This window comes from Sipha flava, unplaced genomic scaffold (assembly GCF_003268045.1).
Source record: "Sipha flava isolate LNK unplaced genomic scaffold, YSA_version1 42_pilon_pilon, whole genome shotgun sequence".
Lineage (NCBI taxonomy): Eukaryota > Metazoa > Arthropoda > Insecta > Hemiptera > Aphididae > Sipha > Sipha flava.
In genome coordinates this window covers 563493-584242 of record NW_020273159.1, presented here as the reverse complement: position 1 = coordinate 584242, position 20750 = coordinate 563493, and the positions used below count along the sequence as shown (strand labels likewise).

Sequence of the window (20750 nt, the reverse complement as noted above, 5' to 3'; positions counted from 1 at the left end):
AAAGTCTAGTGTTATAATTTAAAAATTTGTTGTACCCCCTCGGCCACCAAAGTCTGAACACGATCATGGTTATCATCGTGTAACAAATACCCATACTCTTTAAAAGTGCATCTTTCGTGGCTGCATTTTATTAAGATCTCATTTTGTAGTAAGATTAATATTACATTTACGTAATGTGTGTGCTGAATAGAACTAAACCAATCACCACAAGACTCTGAGTATCATAGCTACATTATATACATTAAATATCTAATTAATTATTTTTATTAATATTGTTGTAGCAAATAAAAAAGATTTTGAAACTTGTATTGATATTCAAACTGCATATATTTAATTTATAATACAGAATATATCTGTATAATAGGTTGACTTTATTTTAGTTTGAAGTAGAACAAAAATAAAACAATAGGATACTGTGCAATAAACACACACAGAGTGATTGGAAGAATTTACCTAAAAGTATTCGAAAATTGTGATCATATTTGGCAGTTAAATCTATCATATCCCAATGTATTAAGGAAATTGACAGTTGAATAAATAGATCAGTTGGTTGAGAAAATACGAAAATCCTAATTTTTAAATATTTTTAGTGTATATTTCTTGTCTCTTTTAGGTACAAATTTTTACTGCTAGATTTTAATAACAATGAATTAAGATTTATACCATTTGATGAATTATCTAAAATGGCACTCACACAGATTTAGGGTTTAATTCTGGGAGGGTGAGCCATAAACATCAGACACATTTTTTTATTAATATTTTTTGATATATTAATTCAAATGCTTCAAAATCAGTGCCTCATATTAACCACATTAGTACAAAATATTATACGAAATAGTACACAAATCAATAAAATATAATAAATATAAGATAACAATTAACGAGAATTTACAATTAAACGGTATCTATTACACTAATATAATATAATATTATAAACTTTAACAATAAAAACGTATATTATATTAAATTCGTCTGTTTTTTTTTTATTTCCCTCCCCCCCATCTAAATCCGCCACTGACTACACGACATTGAATTTGATAATTCTCAAGTAAGATTCTAAATAATTATAAAAATATACCTACATAATTTGATTTTTAAAATAATAAAAATTAAAATATAATCATTCAATAATAATAATAATATTATTATTATTAATGACTAAAAACTAAAGAAAATATTATGATCTATTTTTTTTTCATCTTAGTTGCTACACCAAATTTTTGTAGACTTATTGTATTTTAAAAACACTTAATTACACAGGTGGGGACTAGGAGGTGGATAATACTAACTTCTGCAACAATAATAAATTATAAACAAATTTCAAGGTTGTGGAATCAAAAAAAATTACATTAAAGCTGGTAAAATTAATAACCTTGTAAATTAATACATCGTATAGTACAAGAAAATATAATATTCAGTTAATGTAACATTTTAGCGGTTTTTTCAGTTGTATTCGAACAACTATCTACCTGTATCGACAACCGAAATGTTGTTTTCTGTATCTTTTGGTTTAATTAGTTTATGTTTGCCATGGATTGAAGCCTTTGAACCGGGTTCATTCAAATACTCTAGATTTTGGTCATGTTTCTCTTTACTTGATGCCAAACTTTTCTTGAATTTGTCGTGATATGATCTTATAAATTGTATTTCTTCGTTGTACAGTTGGTTTAGTTTCATAAAAAATGGTCTCAACCTTGAAGAATGAATATATATATTCAAATAATAATATTCATAGAGAATTTTATAATCTTGATATGCATTATGCCGACAAGTACCATTTGCAAAAAATATTTTGTTGTTTTCCAAATCAATATTATTTAAAAATAAATTAGAAGACCATTGCTCATATTCTAACTCTTCGGTAATTTTTTGAGTAGCATTTTTATATTGATTATATTTAGTTTCGAATGATTCCAATTCTCTTTCTAATAAATGCATGTGGTCGTGATAAGTAGTATCTGCTGAATTTTTTTCTAATTGTTTATAAGTTTTTATAATATTGTGTAAGACAAAGTCACTCGTTGCTTGGACATAAAATATATATGTCATGATGATGATAAAGCGATGCAACTGCATATTATTCCTGAAAAAAATTTAAATTAAACATAATTTAAGTTTGTCGTTAAACGCATCATTTTAAAACGGCTGTGAATTTTTAAGAAAAATCTGAGTAGTGTTTGGATTATGCAAGTAAAATTTTTTAAAAGCATTTTTACTCTTAATATGAAGTTTCAAATTTTGTTATTAGTTACAATTTTTAATCATCTATTAAATACAAAAAAGTTTCAATTTTTTAATTTTAATATGATGTTTAATTTGTTAACAAATTTTGAAATTACATTGATTTTTTATTTCTAATAAAAATAGACAAAATGGTAAATTTATTAAAATATTAATATTATAATCTAAAATACATAAAATAGAAATTAGAATTTATAAAAGTTAATATGAACTTTTAATAATACGTTTTAAAATAATTACAAATTTAAAATACGCTCTGTAAAATGGTTGTATAAATTATAATAAAAGTAACAGAAATTAGCTATTTCACTTGTCACTAAATACACAGATACACAGGTGATCATGATACCCACGTACCTATGTATTTGTAAATACATAATATTAAATAATACTCGGAGTTTTGGGTATTTAAAAATACACGTATATTTAAGAACACATAGATAATTTTATATACTAACTTAAAATATAACAATTACATAATAATTATAAATATATTTTAACTCTTTTAGAAATTATAAACTATCCGCATCGAGGATTTAATTTAAGCTTGTTTTATACTCGTATGTGCTAAATTTTAAATCACCAGGCTTATAAAATATATGAATTATTTAAAATTATATTTTAATAAAACTATTTTTATATTAATAATTACGTAATATTTAATAAATTAACGTAGTTTTACTATTTACAATTTTAATATATTATTTAAAATAATGAGAGTTTTTATTATATTTTAATTTTTATGATCGTGAGATTTATTAAGCTAAAAGTAAATAATATACTTTTGGAAATCAATTTAAATTAAAAAAAAATGGTTTAAAAATATTAGCGTTATAAGATCAATGTCCTAGTTATAACTGTTGAGACCGGAATCTCTCCCCAAGAATGAAAATTGCATTACATGCAGGAATGTAAGTATACCGTCCTCTCAGTTTAAAAAAAACTATTAGTGTAAAAAAAATATTAAAACTCGTCTACACTTAACAAATTCTAGTATTTTGTGCCTTTCATAAGATTTATTAATTTGTAAACCTATAATTTTGTTTTTAAAATTTAATAACAAGTGCCTCCAGTCATATGAAAATGTGTATGGGTATTTTGATCTTTTACTTTAATATTATGTTTAGTAGGTACCTATATTGTAATATAAATATAATAATAATAATAATAAATTAATAAACAATAATATATTGTTGACGCTTTGATGATAAAATATAATATCTCTACTATGGAAAAATGTTCTTACATATGTTAAAAAAATTAAAGTTAAAGTTAGTAAAATAGAGAAATTCCATATGAGTACAAGGGCATTCAAGAAAAGTTGTTTTGATTTTACGGAAAAAAAATCTTGAACCCCGTGAAGAAATTTGTCTAGAGATCCTCAAAACTGCTGACGAATTGGCTGACGCTGCCATCAATACTGACGAGTGCCATACATATAAAAAATATACTAAAGATTCCGACCTCGTAAAAAGTTTTCGGACATGATTTTATTAATATATGGTTTTTCTCACCTGTGCGTGATCCGGCGTGACGATTGAAATTATTATACATCAACCTCTAAAAACAAGTACTTAGTAAGTATTTAATAACAAAAAAAATTATATTGTCAACGTACGTCACAATTCGAGTTATGCCTGTTCTCTTTAATACAGTCCATTGGTTTATTTATGAAAACACACTGTGCGATCCTATTAAAAAAATAGGATTTTATTGTAAAGTCATTGTCGGGGCAAAGGTTTGATAATATGCCAATCCGCGAGGCAGGGAAATGATAACGAGTTAGTGAAACTTATCGCTGAAATGCTTACGTACGTTGTAATTGGGAAAACCTTACAAGGAAAACCCGTTTTCTTACAAAATAAAAGAATTGTGAAATGGCTGAGATCCAATGATCGGGTGAGATACAGGCTGTTCATATGTTATGAATAATAAATAATGTTAATGTATGACTCATGAGTTTATTTTTAAATTATTAGCGAGGGCTATTTATAATTTCGATTGAATAATAATAAGACTAATTGAAATATTCAAATCGTGTAATCGGAAGTATGGATGTACATGAGAAATTAGTTTTATAATTACATACTCGTAGAATTTGCTGGTGGCAAAATAGTGTATGATAGTTTGGGTACATCGGTTGGTTTAATAATGTTATAATGTGCAGCTTATTTATTTTCTATTAATTCAAATGGAATCAGGGCTGGATTATGGTCATAATATAAGGGGAGAGTCATTAATTTTTGTGAGGTTTTTTCTCCCAAACCAATTTAATTTTTTTCTTCAAATTAAGTAATTTGTAATAAGATATTACTTATTGAATAAGTATAATATATTTAGATATCGTAATATAGTTACAATAAATTAATGAAACAGTAATTTGTATTTATTATCCTACGATTATAAAACACATTGTGGCTCCTTTCAACATGCAGCTCGGGGCTATAGGCCCTCCCCCAGTCCCTTCCCTTGATCTAGCCCTGTATGGCATAGACCAGCGAGGCCAAATTCGCTCCGCGGGCCAAATACGGTCTACGATAATCAATTAACCAGCCCTCCTAAGTATTAAATCAAATAGAAAAATTTGATTTTTGCCATTTAGAATATTGTGTTACTTTTAAAAAATAAGATTCTGGTGTATTTTTAAAACAGTATGTATGTATCAACCTTAACATTAACATTAACATTTAAACAAACTTATACATATATTTGAAATTCGTTTTAAAGACATTCGATAAAATGAAAATCTTATCAATTTATTTGAAAATCCTTTTAACATAGATACAGAAAACATTGAAACTTCTCTAAAATTAAAAATCATTGAAATTTAATCTAATAGCTATTTTAAAACAAAATTTCAACATTATTCAAGCTCTAAAAATTTGGTAGAGTTATATTAAAATCTATTTAATGAAGATTTTCAAAACGTTCGGCAGTTCACAGTCAAGATATCTTGTATAGTCGGTTCAACTTTTGTGAGCAAGTATTTTCAACTACCTATGGAAATTAATAAAGTAAAACTTGATATTTCATAACAAATGAACATTTTCACGACGTTCTTTATGTAAATTTAAGAAAATTAGAACCTAATATCAATGTTCTTTGTGGACAAAAACAATGCCAACAGTCACATTAAAAAAAGGTTTATACTTCATATATTTTCTCATTCTTGATAATAAATATATAGTAAATAATTCAATTTATTTTTGTGCTTAAATTAAAATGAGTCTACAATATGTTAAAATATAATATTGTATTAAATTAAAAAAAAAAGGTTGATATTTTTGGCTCGCCAAGAATTTTTTTGGTCTTCGTTAGCATAGAATATTCAATAAATTTATAAATTAATTTCGTTGTTACAAACAGGTAATAAACATATAGGTAAACATGCGGCTGTTAATTAATAGGTGAGTATTGCATGTGATTATTAATTGAAGTTTGTGAAATAAACGTGATTTAAATTAACGCTTTTATGTTATTGCAATATCATATTATATTCTATACCTTTGTCGTATATTATTCTAATTGCTTACGCCGTGGGAATAACCACAGAGACGTAACGTAATGAAATTACAGAATACAAAATGTTAATTAATTGGAAAGTCATTATAATTCATAAACGAGATGTATTTAAATAATATCTTTATTTTAAAGCCCTCATAAAATACAGGCTTTTACTCAAGTACTGCGATAAAAAAACTACTCAATTATTTGCACTAGATCTTAAGTTATAGTTACTGACCTTCCAATTAATTAATATACTGTATAATTTGTTGGGTTTTTTTTATCATCGTTTAGTATTTACTGTGGTCGAGCCTTTGACCTAATGGTATCAAAACAATAATAGAGTATTATAAATATGTGAGTAAATTATAGTTACATAGCACAGTTATAAATCGTAATTTTTAGTGCAAAAATTGACTATACGTCGTTCGAGTTTGATTTTTTTTCAAAATAAATTTTAATTTATTAATATCTCGTTTTTTATTTTTTTGGATTTTAATGTGATATAGTTTATTAATTATTACAGAGGATTCGCGCAAAAACCATAGAGTTCTATTTTTCACACAGGTAAGAAAAATTAAAAAATACTCAAGTACCTGGATGGCTTTATTTTTTTATCCTTTCATGGTCTCCTTATGAAGGTAGTTTACCCTACCATTACAAGTCCACCATAAGTAGGTTTTTTCTATATTGTCTTCTACCGGTATAATTTTAATTATAATATCTATGTTCTTTTATAAAACTTACTTTATTTTTGTTTACTTTTAATTGCAAATTATATATTTTAATGGGGGAATGAATTTATATCATATTTAAACAAAAAAAAAAATTCATTTACCAGGTTATCCATTAAAATTAACTATTTTGAATAGTTTAGTTAATTGTTTAAATGTCAGTGTTAGTTTTATTTATGTATAATCTATATTGATTAGTACAATCTATTATTTAAAATTTAATTACCTTTTTTTTCATTTGTCAATTTTTATTTATATTTATTCATTAATTTTATATTTAAATTAAAATATAGGATAATTAATTTTGAAATGTCAAAAATTGTAAGCCAAAAGCTTAACTTCCCAAATTCTATTCTAATAATATTTCATATGTGTAACTTATTTAAATAAATCTACCTGGAATAAATTAGTACGCTATCTTTTTAAAAAAATACAAGCAAAATGTAGCAATGCTCCATAAAGGAATCATGCTGATATTAAATTTTAAACATTCTGAAAAAAAATCTTAATGTTACTTTGATAATTGATTTCAAGGTTAATTTGATTGCAGGAACAATGATCCAGCTAAACCGTTTGATCATCGTTGCGATTTATATTTATTATGTCGAAGCGTCCGACTTACTTTCAAAGATTACGAGTTACAGAGAAATGGAACAAAAAACGGCCAACGCTGCGTACAATGATCAGTTACAAATATTGAACAATGAGCACAATACTATGGAGAAGTATTATTTAAAATTCAAAAATATATTCCAAAACATTACCGATGAATTAGAATACGAAGAATGGTCTTCGAATTTGTTTTTGAACAATATTGATTTAAATAATAACAAAATATTTTTCCAAAACGGCAGCTGCCGGCACAATTCGTACCAAGAATATAAAAACGTTCACGAATATTATTTGGACAACGTTTACATTCATCCATCAAGGTTAATACCGATAGTTGCGAAAATTAATGCACTGATCGACGAAGAAGTTCGGTTTTTACGATCGCAGAATGAAAAGTTAAAAATCAGCTTGACAACAAATAAAAACAGTCACGACAAAAACATGGATAGTTTGGATGCAAGTTCAAAGCTGCCGCAGAAGTATCACAGTACCACAGAAGAACCAGAGCCAGACGTAGAACTGACGGATGGTAATGATGAAATTGAAACTACTACACCTTATACGGAGGAAAATACGGAAGAAAATACGGAGGAAAATACGAAGAGAAATGTGGAATAATATGTTTAATTATAAATTTAGTGGGCTATTTATTACTATTTTTATACAATATATCACTGATTATGTACATTGTATTATCCAAAAATAAACCTATTGTTAATATAATTATATTTCTTAAAGTCGTTCAAACATTATGACAGAATATTATATCGTTTATATCTTAGTAAACAAAATAAAATAAATAAAAAGATTTTTCGTTTGCCATATGCAAAAAATGGCTTAAAAATAAATAATAAATACGTATTAAACACTCGTTGAATACCAGGGTGCCATTTTTATATAATCAACATAATAATGTGTTATGCAAAATTGGTTTACTATCTCGCTCACATATACGTGTTTGTACATATATAAAGTATCTCATGGCTTACCAGGCAGATGTCTATAAGTTTTTCAAACATCAGTACTAAGTTTAATACCAAAGCAGTCATAATGTACTTTCAATTTTTTTGTAGTTAAATGTACTGTTTGCAGCTGGATCGTATACAACATGTCAAAGTAAATAATATAATACAGTCAGGGGTGAATTGAAGCCCTAAAGAACCGGGTGAGTATAAGTTTTACAAACTAACAAACAAGAGCGTCATATAAAAATATTCACTTTAAATAACTTTATAAGGAACTTATAATAAAATGAAAAAAAACTGTTTATCATATAACTAAGTTCAACATAATAAAATAAAACAAGTTACTTCAACATTAAACTCAAATATTTTTTAATACAAATACAATAAAACATGTTACTTCTACAATGCTTTTTACTTAACAATTTACTTTAAAATAAAAAAATTCATTTGTAACTAAACATGTCTATTAATAATAACTACTTGTATTATAATTTAAAACTTTTTGACTATATGGACTACGCTAAAAAAAATTACGATTACGAACATCGGTATTTCACGAATGAACTTTTACACTAGCTATATTTATACAAAGACGATTTAACAGTTTTGGAACGTATCGCTCTACATTTTGTACTTGAAACGTTGCGAGTAAATGTAATGAGAATTATAAGGGAAGCGATCTACAGTTAATAAGTGATGAAACAGGGATCTAAATAATCTATCGTTTTCTTCTAGCATTTTTATGAAATAAATTGAGAGGACAGATTTATTCGTTCCTATTGTGAGCATTTAAACACACACACTCGTTACAGTGAGATTATTTTTTTAACACATTTTCTCTGATAAAATATAAATACAAGTATGTAATTAAGTATGTATTTACTAAATAAGTTGTCAAATTTAGGGCTTTCAATTTTCAAATAGTTAATAATGTCTTCTGAATTATTATTTTTCAAAGTTTGGAATAATGGTAAGTTATCAAATTTCATTTTATAAGACAGCCAATTTTTCATCGAGACTGATTTTGGAGATCTGGCTATTAATATGTTTATGTACTAGCATTTATCTGTATGCTTTTGAGTTTTGAATATACAATCAAACACATCAATGCCTTATGATTAAATTATCGGAATTTGGAATAGTAATAAACTTAACAGTAGTAAATAATAAATACAAAGAATTTAGAAAATACTCATACATCCAAAAATTAATCTTATGGTAATATTCATAACCACCGCGGCTGCAGTCAGAAAGTCTAAGGGGTTTTGTGAAAATAACAAATATAGATCGAGACCCAAACAAAATTTTTTGAATGCCTAGGATATTGTCTCCTACTTTCCCTGCCAATCCGCACCCTGAATACAGTGGATTTTACTTAATGTGGACACGTTGGGACCAGTTCTATTAATTCACTTTAAGTGGTTAAAAACTGAAATTAATAAAAAACTAGTCCGAAAATAAAACGATTTTTCAAATGTAATAAGATTTTATTTATGATTTAATAATTTAATATTTACTAAAAATATAATTTCTATGTTCAAATAGTTATAAGTTTGATCGCTTATAAAACAAAAATAAAAATCATATAACACGCAATATAGCCATAAATAGTACAAATTATAATAAAAGATAAGACGTTCAACATTAATCATAGATTATTACAAAAATAAATTTTACAAAAAATGAATATAACATTTATTTACAAAAATCTCATTATATTAGATAAATTACTGAAACTATCAAAATGATTGATAACAATATAAATACTTTAGTTTTTAAGGACTAAAAATAAAAGATTATGATGGGTATTTAATAAAAATAAAACAATTAGCTTATTAGAACAACAAAATAAACATAAATAAGTATGTAGTGAAGACAATATGTTTTCATTTCTATGAACCAAAAGTAACAGGGTCGCGGCGACCCTACTGCGGCAGTAGACATAAACAACTATCTACCTGTTTCAATAACTGTAATGTTATTTTCTGTATTATCTGGTTTGATTAGATGATATCTGCCATCACTTAATGCTTTTGAACTTGGATCCTCAAGATACAGCAGATTTTGGTCATGTTTCTCTTTACTCGATGCCAAACTTTTCTTGAAATTGTCATAGTATGACCTTAAAAACGCTATTTCTGCGTTGTAAAGTTTGTTTAGTTTCCTAAAAAACGGTGTTATTCTCGAAGAATGGAAATATATATTTGAATAATAATATTCATAGAGAATTTTATATTCTTGATATGCATTTTGTCGACAAGTACCGTTTGCGTAAAATATTTTATTATTTTCCAAATCAATATTATTTGAAAACAAATCAAAAGACCATTGTTCATATTCTAACTCATCGTTAATTTTTTGAGATAGGTTTTTATATTGATTGTATTTAGTTTCGAATGATTTTAATTTTTTTTCCAATAAATGCATGTGATCGTAAAAAGTAGTATCTGCCGAATTTTGTTCAAATTTCTTATAGGTGTGCATCATGTCGAGTAAGACAGATTCGGAAGTGGCTTGGACGTAATGTATAAAATATGTCATGAAGATGGTTAAATATAGCTGTTGCATTATCACTCCTGTAATAAATTTAAATTAAACATAGATATAATTAATGTATACCATTTGACGTAACAGATTTTAAAATGTTATCGATTTTCTAAAAAAAATCTGAGTATTGATAATTTTATGCAATCAAACTTTTTTAAATTTGTTATTTATTCTTAATATGAAGTTTCAAAATATTTAAATTATATTAACAGTTAAGATCTTTAGTATCTTGTGTGTAAGTTCTGATTTTTAATACATGTTGACTAACGTAGATTTTAAGAACTAAAAAGTTAAAGTTTTAAGTATAGTGTTACTCCACACGTATAAAATAATTTTACTAAAGAAAATAACTAAGAAAAGTAAATGCTGTAAAAATTAAATTATGTTCATTTGTTTTTTAATTATAAAAATGTACAAACAACGAATATTTAATAACGCTCATATATATTTTAAACGCATTATAGAGGAAACGAGTTCGGATTTAAATCAACTTTCAGAAATTATATCATATTTAATGTTGGAATGGACATAGACTATACCATCCCCCTGTTTAATTGGTAAAACAATAACTAGTTCGAGTCGTTGGAAATGTTTAAATGTGCTAAAAAGAAGGCATTTTAATTGCAAAATTTGTGTCCATCAATTTCCATATATTTTTAATAGTTTAATTAGTGCTATATGTCAGACATTCTACTACGATATCACATTCAATATGAACAAAATCCTTTAAGTGTTAATAAACTATAATAAATAAGTAAAAATCAATATTGTTGATAAGTTAAAGATAAATACGTTTTAATTACGTATTTCATTTAAGTTATTTTAATAATTTTATAACTTATAATTTCCTTATTTGAAAATGATATCTACTAATTTTATACCTATGACCTATTACATCGGTAACATAATTAACAATGAATGTTCTCTAAAGTGATTATAATTTAAAATATAATCTATTGACGGATGAGATATTTATGCAGAAATAATAAATAAAAGTTTCCGACATGATGCTGTCAAAAGTTTTTGATCATAGGTTTATTAAAAAAGAGTTTTTCTCACCTTTGCAAAATCCTGTGAAATGAATACAATGAGTTGATATATTCAGACATAAATGACTAAGCCATCGGCGTAAAGGCCTTCTTCACTCGAGACAATAAGACTTATGAATGATTTCTCTAACCGTCTTCGTGTATTTATCGTAAACACACACTCCGCCATCGTATTAAAAATATCAGTTTTTATTGTTAAGGCTGTGTCAGGTCAATAGTTCGATTGTATATTTTCAATCCAGAGCAAGATAATATGATAATAAGTTTGACTAATTAATTATTTGAATTACGTATATACGAGAAGATCGATGGGGAAAACCATACGGAAAAAAATAATTTACAAACATGATAAAATGTTATACAAAAATAAAATCTTATAATATATAAGTATAAACTTTGGAGTTTGGACTAATTTAATTAATTTAATATGATGTTTATTTGAATAACAATGGTTTTTTCGTGTTTGGTAAATTGAGTTCCATTTTATTAATTTTAGGTAAGCTGAGTCTTGCCTAAAAAAAAAAAAGAGGTAAATTGAGTCCCTCACTTAAAAATGAAATCCGTAAATTGAGTCCTTTGTATAAAAATTAAAGCGATAATTCGAAATATGGTGAAATGCTGTTTTTTTATTTAATATACTTTTAATTATATTAACACAATTGTATACTACGTACATTAAATTTACATTTATCAGTTATCACATATCAAATCCAGCGTTGTTGTAGATAGTTAGGTATTTATATAAATGTTACGTAATAGTACGGAGCGAAATATAATAATATTTAATGATGTAACGATAAGATACACTTACTTACCATACTTGGTGAATTTATAACTATATTAACGATTATATTTATAATTTAAATACATTTAAACACGTTTTTAAAAAAGTTGATTTGTTCATTTATTGTTTGATTTATCACTGTTGAAAAATGGTTAATGAGGGGATTCATTTTGGAATTAAAACCCGAAAGGAATTTGGATAGTAATTATTCAATATTAAAGCTGGGAATTTCATTAGTATTGAAGTTTGTATCTATTAATAGATGCAAAAGATGTGATCGGACGCGTAGGATATGAGACCGAACGGGGAGAATTGGGAAGGGGGATGGTAAGTTTTACCTTGGATTTGAATTCGTGGGTTAAAACGAATTACAATAGTTTTCAGGTCGATTAATTGCTCTTTAAAGGTAAACACGATCAAAGATACGGAGGTCTCTTGTGTGTTTTCAATCTTATAACATATGCAATTTCACGGCATTATGTAAAACTATGTGCTTACACAGTACACAGGCGAAGAAGAATCGAAAAAGAGGCTAAAAATCGGGCAGAGTCATGGGCGTAGTTAAGATTTAAATCGGGGGAGGGCAAAAACATAAGCGATTAGTGTTAATTCGTAATTAGTAATTAGTGTAACTCGTAATTCAAATAATCTACAGTTAGACCATTGAATAATACATAAAACGTCAAAACAATTACACGTGTAGATAACACTCGGTCCCACTAAACTATTTTTAGACATATCTTATTTAATTTTTGATTTTAATGTAAAACTTACACGTTTGGTATAAACAAATATAATTCAGTTTGAGGGGCAGGGGTGGGCAAGTGCCTTCCCTGCCCATCCCTCGCTACGCCCATGGGGAGAGTACAACGCGTAAATGGTTGTTACAAATCAAAACTAGCTTCGTTTCAGTAGAAATGGACGTGAGATACTGCCAAAATAGCATGTTTTTTAATTCATTAGCAGTGCCGCAACTTGGTATATATTGGTAAGTGTGTAAGAAAATATAATGGGGCCCAAGTACCAAGAGACCTTTATAAAAGACTTTTAAAAAAAGGTTAGTTACGAAAACTTGGTTCACGTAACGACGGGAAAAAGAAAAAAAACGTTATTCGTTTAACGTGACTCTAAATAGAACGTTCCCTGAATGCTGTACTGTATCGGTGTTCAATTATTATTTCGTTGTGCACTTCTTGAAGTTTTCGCAATTTTTTAGCGTTAAAATGCATACTGCAAATTATTAAACTGTACCGTTTGGAGGCGTCATCGTCCTGAGTTTATAAATGTATGTGACACGTGGCCACACTGTTGTGCTCGATTGTATCCACATGGACTTGAATCAGTCCTCATTAATCGTGATAACGTGATCCGGTCCCTTGATAACCGCGCGCATATTATTTTTATTTAGTTTTTACGATCCGTCATGGTACTAGTTTGTTTTTAAACTCGTTTTACGATATTATATTTTTCTACCCGACACCATCATCATCAGCATGATGCTGACGACGTGTCGCCGGTGGCCCGGGCGTTTACCCAGGACTTGCGGCGCGGTGTACAACTTACACTCGGCGCGATGCAGGCACTCGTCGACCGAGGCCGGAAATGGTTCGGATTTTAAAGACCGGTCTGACGTGGAACGACTGCTGAATGACGCGACCGTGCCAGAGGAGTCAACTGTCATAGGGGACATCGAGAACTGGACCACTTCGCCGTATCCAAAAGGTTGGTGAACGCATTGGCTTTCGCCTAGGTAGTTGAGGTGAGGTTTTTTATGTGTTTTTGTTTCCGTCTTCCATGCGTTCTGTCACCTGCAGGTGCGTACGTGCCACACAAGAATCAATCTCAGATGCAGCACGCACTGCGACCCAAAGTTGATCCAAAGGAGACATCAATACTCATGTTTCCCGGTCAGGGTACCCAGTACGTAGGAATGGGCAAAAATCTACTGGTGTTCCCACAGGTCGTGGACATGTTCAATGCGGCCAGCGCAGTGCTCAAGTACGATCTTCTGAAACTTTGTTTGGAAGGACCAAAATCCAAACTTGACTTCACCATCTACAGTCAACCAGCCATTTTTGTATGTTCTTTGGGCGCTGTTGAAAAACTGAAAGAAGAACAACCCAGCGCTATTGAAAACTGTATGGCCGCTGCTGGTTACAGCATTGGGGAATTTGCAGCTCTCACATTTGCTGGTTGTTTTTCATTTGAACATGGTAATCAATAACTATTCATAATTATTTTTCACTACTGATTTTTATTTTTAACTCTGTACTTTTCAGCTGTGAAATTAGTGAAAGTGCGAGCTGAAGCAATGCATTATGCATCAGAAATTGAACCAGGTGGAATGGCTAACATTTACTTAAGGCCTGATTCTAAATTAAATTATGCGCTAAAAATGGCCAGAGACTGGTGTCTAGATAAAGGAATCGAAAAACCTGTGTGTGCCATATCAAATTATTTAAACCCAGATTGTAAAGTAGTAGCTGGACATTTAGAAGTATGTAGTACTTAAGTAATAAACTTTTCCAATATTATCATCATTATTTTTTTAGGCTTTAAAATACTTAGAATTAAATCTGAAACAGTACAATCTAAGAAAGATGCAAAGGTTAAATGTTTCTGGTGCATTTCACACTGATCTTATGCGGCCTGCTGTTGAACCGTTTGCAGCAGCACTTAAAAAAGTTCAAATCAATGAACCTATAATAGCCGTTCATTCAAATATTGATGGAAAACGTTATCATAATAGTTATAAAGTGTTTCATAATTTGCCCAAGCAAATATACAGACCTGTTAAGTGGGAACAAACATTACACATATTGTATGAACGTCCTGTCGGTTCAAATTTCCCTGATACTTTTGAGTGTGGACCAGGCTCAACCCTAAAGTCTTTGTTAAAAACTGTTAATTCTAAAGCACATAATTCATGTTACACTGTTAACATTTAATAATATATAAATAAAATTTATATTAAGTAAAATAAAGTTTATTTTAATAATAATTATTGTACATACACTATATTTGTATATACGATTGTATTTTTTGTTTTGGTAGATCATTTATGACATCGATGCTTGTTCTTAAGACCCGTATCGCATCATACTAGGTTGTCTTTATTACTGTTGCCCAGTGTTTTTTAAACTTCTTAGGAACACCAAACAATAATATTTTTGTATGCAGAACCTCTGGATTAGAGTTCCCCTATTTTCCTGTACAAAAATCGTAAGGCACTGACAATGGTCGTGTTGAAACTAAACTGTAATTTTATCCATTATAATTGGGTAGCAGGTACTAATTTTAACAAAGGTAGTTATTCGACCTTTATAATATTGTATATGTAAAAAACACTATTGAGTATGTATTATTATTAATTGTACATTGCATACTGTAATTGACTACTATCTAAAATTTAAATAAAAAATTGTCTAACATGATCATTTCCCCCTAGCTCTTTAGTAAGATATTTTCAAATTAATTTTTTTGATTATTTTGAGAAAAAAAACACTTGAGTTTCGCGGAACCCTTAAGTTATCTCTGGGACCCCCGGGGGTTCCGCGGAATACAGCTTAAGAAACATTGCTGTATATATAATACGCCTGTTTTGCGTGTTAGGAAAATACGGAAAATCACATTTGTCGATATCAATAACGATTCGTTTAAAGAATTACAGCTATTTTATATTTATAGCATGGTTCGCATGGGTCTGATTGGCACAATCATAAAGATTTCCATCGCGAAGCCGCTGTACTGCAGTGCATAAGTGCACATAGCTCCAAACACGGGAGTAGTGAGTACTCATATTCCAGTGGCGAATTCTCCACGCATGCTTAGGAATAAAAACGTTATTATTAATCAATATACAAAAATTATTTTGTAATCAATAATATATTACGTATTTTAAAGGAACATAATGCATTACAATAATGTAATTTAATTCTGTTATACTTCGTAACATTTAATGACAGAGCATGCAATAGATGTGTGCGCAAGCTATAGGACGCTTGTTACCGCTGTAAAATACCAGTTATTCCATGACCACCTCTACTAGCAGCTGCGGTATTTATTACTCAGGGCATGCTCATTCTGTTGCGCTTTGTCAATGTCCTAATTTATAAAATTTAAGTGCACGAGTATATGACAATTTTTCTTCGTTTTGTTTTACTGTGCTATTTTTTAATATTGTTTAGTTAGATAAATATTATTTAAGTGCTATTGTATATATATATATATTAAATTAAAGTCATATTAATAAATTAATGCAAATTTGTTTATTATTTATTAATTATAAATTACATATAACTATAAAACATTATGATAAATGAGCATGCCCATACATCGGAGTCAGTATTAGCCACTGATTACTGCGTATGGACGAAGAAAAAATGTTAAAAATTGGAATTTTTCGAAAATAAGTGTAAATTCAAGTCCTTTTAAAGATAAAAAAAACCCAGATTAAATAAATGTGATGCGTTGGAAATATTTCGTGTTAACTTTATCGTAGTCACTCTGTATATGTTTTTTATGGTTAAATAAGTGGTGGGTAGTAAGAAATTATTTTTGCCTCCTTCCCCCAATTTCATTTTAGTTAGGCGACACTGAATGTCATTATATGAACTTTCTGTACCAGATATAATTAAACCAGTAATTTTAGGTATAAACTATTAACATACCCATTAGGTACATTGCAAGTGATTGAGTACATTTAATTGTTTGATCAAAAACAAGATTCAAAGTCAAGGTGGTCCTAATAAAAAAATATACAAGTAATCATTCATTAAAGTATGTTTACATTAAAGATTGAATTAATAGTTGATATGTTTATTTTACATTATTATTTATAAAATTAATAATTATAATTTGGGAATTCACATAAAAAATTATAATATAATATATACCTAGTCGTGCCATAAGTTCTGTCCCTCATACAAATGTGTATATTTTATAAATAAAATAAAACAAATATAAAAATCTTATGTTATTTATTTTTTATCAACTTAGTAACTAAAAAAAACTAAATACTATTCAAAATGTCCAACATTTGCATTAATACATTTCTTCAAACGATCTGACCACTCGTCTATCACAGCACGCACCACTTCCAACGATATTGAGGCAGCTGATTTCATCAAATCGGCTTTTAAGGACTCGATATATCTATGGGGCTTAGAACAGGCTTTCTCTTCTAAAACACTCCACAGTCTATAATCCAAAGGATTGATGTCTGGACTTCCTGAGGGCCAATCTTGAGCGGCAATAAATCCAAGTAAATTGACTTCCAACCAGCGTTGTGTCGTTTTTGCTTAAGTGCAGTTGCTGAATCCTGCTGAAAAGTCCAGTTCTTTCCAACAAACTAGGTATCACCTAAAGGCCTAACCTAACCTTTTCCAAAATATCACTTTGGTAGTTAAATGCGCGTGTTTTGACTCCCTGCTCACAGAAATGCAGTTGAGTAACGCCTTCATATGACACTCCCCACCAAACCATCACTGAGGCTGGATGATGTCCTCTTTCTACCCTATACATTTTTTCAGCAGCTTCCCGAGAGCTGTGAGCATAAACTCTATCATTTTGACGGTTAAATTTTTCTTCTATGGTAAAAATATTTTCATCTGTAAACAGTATCTGTCTGTGACCATTTTTCGCGTACTGTTGAAGTAACTTCTTCGCTCTTATCGCTCTAATTTTACGTAAAGCGTCTGTTAACCGCTGGCCGGTGCTTCTTCGATAAGCTCCAAGGCTTAGGTCTTCTTTAATTATGCGTGACATAGTTCTTGGTGGAATTTTCATTTCTCTAACCATGATTTTCTGTTTATGGAGTGGATTTCTGCGAATCCTCTGTGCGATAGCTTTGACTGCTGCAGTTGTTCTAGTTTCACGTGGACGTCCACTTCTTGGCTTGTCATCTATAGTGTTCAACTCGTTAAATCGTTTAATGGTCCGATAAACAAATTTTTTCGTTATTTTTAACGGTTTTAATAAGTTAAAAATCTCTATTGGTGTTTTATTACACTTAAATAACGCAACGACAGCAATACGATTTTCTTTAATACCCCATTCCATGTTTAATACTTGACGTGAACTATCGTACTATCCAGAAATAGTAGATATGACACTTATTGAAAATTATACTCATAAATAAAGTCATTAGTGCTATCGTAAAATATTTATAGAATAACTGATAAGTAGGGACAGAACTTATGACACGACTAGGTATATTTATATTAATATAAAAAATAATATATTGGATAAGATTTTTCTATAACTAGGCACAGTATGTTTAATACGATAATAATAAAATCAAAAATATTAAAAGATCGTTAGACAATAAAATCAATCATAAATAGCCAACAGTTGTAATTATAGTTTTATTTATTAAAGGTTTCAATCAAAATATAATTAAGACATTAAATTTAAAGTTCAATAAATTAGAAATCGGATCACAAATCTTTTTTTCTTCCGTTTTTCTCATTCTCTTCAGACATGTCTTCTACCGATGAACTATATACGAGTACTTCTAAAGTTTTAGATTCTACTACCGTTGTTTTATTTTTTTTCTTTGTAATAATGAAATCTATCCTCTAAAATTAAAAAATTAATACAATATTACCAAAAATAATAATATAAATATTATACATAATTAATATTAATAAAATTATGTATACAAACCTTGATCAATGACTAAATCATTAGCATCATTATGTCCAAACACAATTCTTGGTCTTTTTTTGACTTTTATTTTCCCTGGAAAATTATTTAATTCAACAGTTCTTCGTAATTGTATTACTTCCAAATCCTTTTTCATCTCATTCATTATGTTTTTAGAATTTGCAAAGTATATTGAAATTTTATTTGATTTTTTTGTCAGTTGCATAATTTTTGGTTTTATTTCAGGTTCATTCATTTTATTTTTCATTTCTTTATTTTCAGTCTGAATTGCTACTTGAACTGAATTAGTTTTCCTTAAAATTTTTTTGCTTGATGGTTCAACCAACTTTTTGAACTCAAATTTTCTTTTTCTTGCTTTTAAATAGGATCTATTGAACTAGATTCTATTTGCTTATCCACAGGTTTAATTTTTTCCTTTTTCTTCAAATATTCATCATCTAAGATATTATTATCTTTACGGCGACCATTAGGAGATACAGGTCTTGATCTAATTACTTTTTTTAATGGACTAGGTGATCTTCTTTTAACAGCAGTTCTAATTTTAGGTGATCTCGACTTAGATTTAATCATAAGAGGAGACCTACTTCTACGACTTAACATTTATATGACAAAATAATTACATTCTTTATTTAAATATAATCAGTACCAAATATTATAATATGTATAATATTATATTATAATTACTACTTATATTGTAATCAAATTTGCTATAATCGATTCACTTGAATTAATCATGTAAAATAAGATTAACGTACAAATGTGAACAATAAGAATAATGAACAAATAAATATACATAAATGAGAAACCAAATCAATCGAAATATGTTGCTAGGATATTAATCTAGACCGTGAAATGCAAAAATAAAGGAGAATAGATACCTAAGAGAAAATTAAATGTCCAACTAGTTACTAAGTAATTATATATAATAACTAAAAGAGCTTATAAATATAAATGATGTATTTATTTTTTAATTGTATCTATTTTGGTTGTCCGAAACTTCGAAAATTAATAAGCTGTTCGTTGCATATCTAGTAAAATATAACATATAAATTATTATTGCTTCTATTTTTTATCATTATTGAATAATAAACCCTTGTATATGTTATGTTAAGTGTAAAATGTAAACACTTAATTTGTAAACTTATATAAAAATAAAATAAATTTTTTTAATTATTTAAAGTATAGCATGTAATCAATTTTTATAAATGTCTGTGAATATTTTTCATTTAACTGTGAGGTAAGATATATATAAACAAATTAAATAGTTAATTGTGGCCTAATTGATATTTTAATTATTTATTTTTATTTTTTAAAAACTAAGTTTCTTAAATTTTCATCTTATTTTCATCTTTTTTTGTTCTTTAATTATTATTTTGAAATTTTTGGAAATCGGTAGTTTAATACTTTAATATTATAAATGATATACTGATATACACTGTACTTATATTTTATGAGAAATTTGATAGTACCTACTCATTTTTGTGTTTATTTATTTAGTGATTAAGGGTATGTTATTGCAACTATATGCAATTCTCAATTCATATAAAAGTAATTTCATTGGTAACAGAACTCATTGACTAGATACATTTAGATAATGATAGTTACATAAAAAAAAAAACATTCTAAAATGGATTTTAAATAGATATAA

The 20750-nt window shown here is 28.2% G+C and overlaps 4 protein-coding genes across 6 annotated transcripts; 2 read left to right on the top strand and 2 right to left on the bottom strand.

Annotated features, from left to right (window-relative positions):
* Positions 1 to 1139: 1139 nt before the first annotated feature.
* On the bottom strand, positions 1140 to 4004 carry LOC112689171. 2 transcript variants are annotated; one of them, XM_025562738.1, is made up of 3 exons: positions 3860 to 4004; positions 3756 to 3801; positions 1140 to 2083 (listed from the first exon to the last, which is right to left on the bottom strand). In XM_025562738.1, the coding sequence occupies exon 3, from the start codon at positions 2074 to 2076 to the stop codon at positions 1462 to 1464; it is 615 nt and encodes a 204-aa protein (XP_025418523.1). In that variant the 5' UTR covers positions 2077 to 2083; positions 3756 to 3801; positions 3860 to 4004; the 3' UTR covers positions 1140 to 1461. The 2 variants fall into 2 exon arrangements, with proteins under 2 accessions (XP_025418523.1, XP_025418522.1); XM_025562737.1 differs by having other exon boundaries at positions 3756 to 4004.
* A 2133-nt stretch (positions 4005 to 6137) lies between these two features.
* On the top strand, positions 6138 to 7793 carry LOC112689175. The gene is made up of 2 exons (XM_025562744.1): positions 6138 to 6312; positions 7030 to 7793. The coding sequence occupies exon 2, from the start codon at positions 7035 to 7037 to the stop codon at positions 7707 to 7709; it is 675 nt and encodes a 224-aa protein (XP_025418529.1). The 5' UTR covers positions 6138 to 6312; positions 7030 to 7034; the 3' UTR covers positions 7710 to 7793.
* A 1824-nt stretch (positions 7794 to 9617) lies between these two features.
* On the bottom strand, positions 9618 to 11895 carry LOC112689159. Its single transcript, XM_025562713.1, has 2 exons — positions 11663 to 11895; positions 9618 to 10632 (listed from the first exon to the last, which is right to left on the bottom strand). Exon 2 carries the CDS (start codon positions 10622 to 10624, stop codon positions 10007 to 10009), a length of 618 nt encoding a protein of 205 aa, XP_025418498.1. The 5' UTR covers positions 10625 to 10632; positions 11663 to 11895; the 3' UTR covers positions 9618 to 10006.
* Positions 11896 to 13803: 1908 nt separating this feature from the next.
* LOC112689131 (probable malonyl-CoA-acyl carrier protein transacylase, mitochondrial) lies at positions 13804 to 15437 on the top strand. Of its 2 annotated transcripts, none has more exons than XM_025562665.1 (4): positions 13804 to 14158; positions 14251 to 14649; positions 14716 to 14933; positions 14989 to 15437. In XM_025562665.1, the coding sequence occupies exons 1-4, from the start codon at positions 13930 to 13932 to the stop codon at positions 15382 to 15384; spliced, it is 1242 nt and encodes a 413-aa protein (XP_025418450.1). In that variant the 5' UTR covers positions 13804 to 13929; the 3' UTR covers positions 15385 to 15437. The 2 variants fall into 2 exon arrangements, with proteins under 2 accessions (XP_025418450.1, XP_025418451.1); XM_025562666.1 differs by having other exon boundaries at positions 14104 to 14195.
* The last annotated feature ends 5313 nt before the right edge of the window (positions 15438 to 20750 follow it).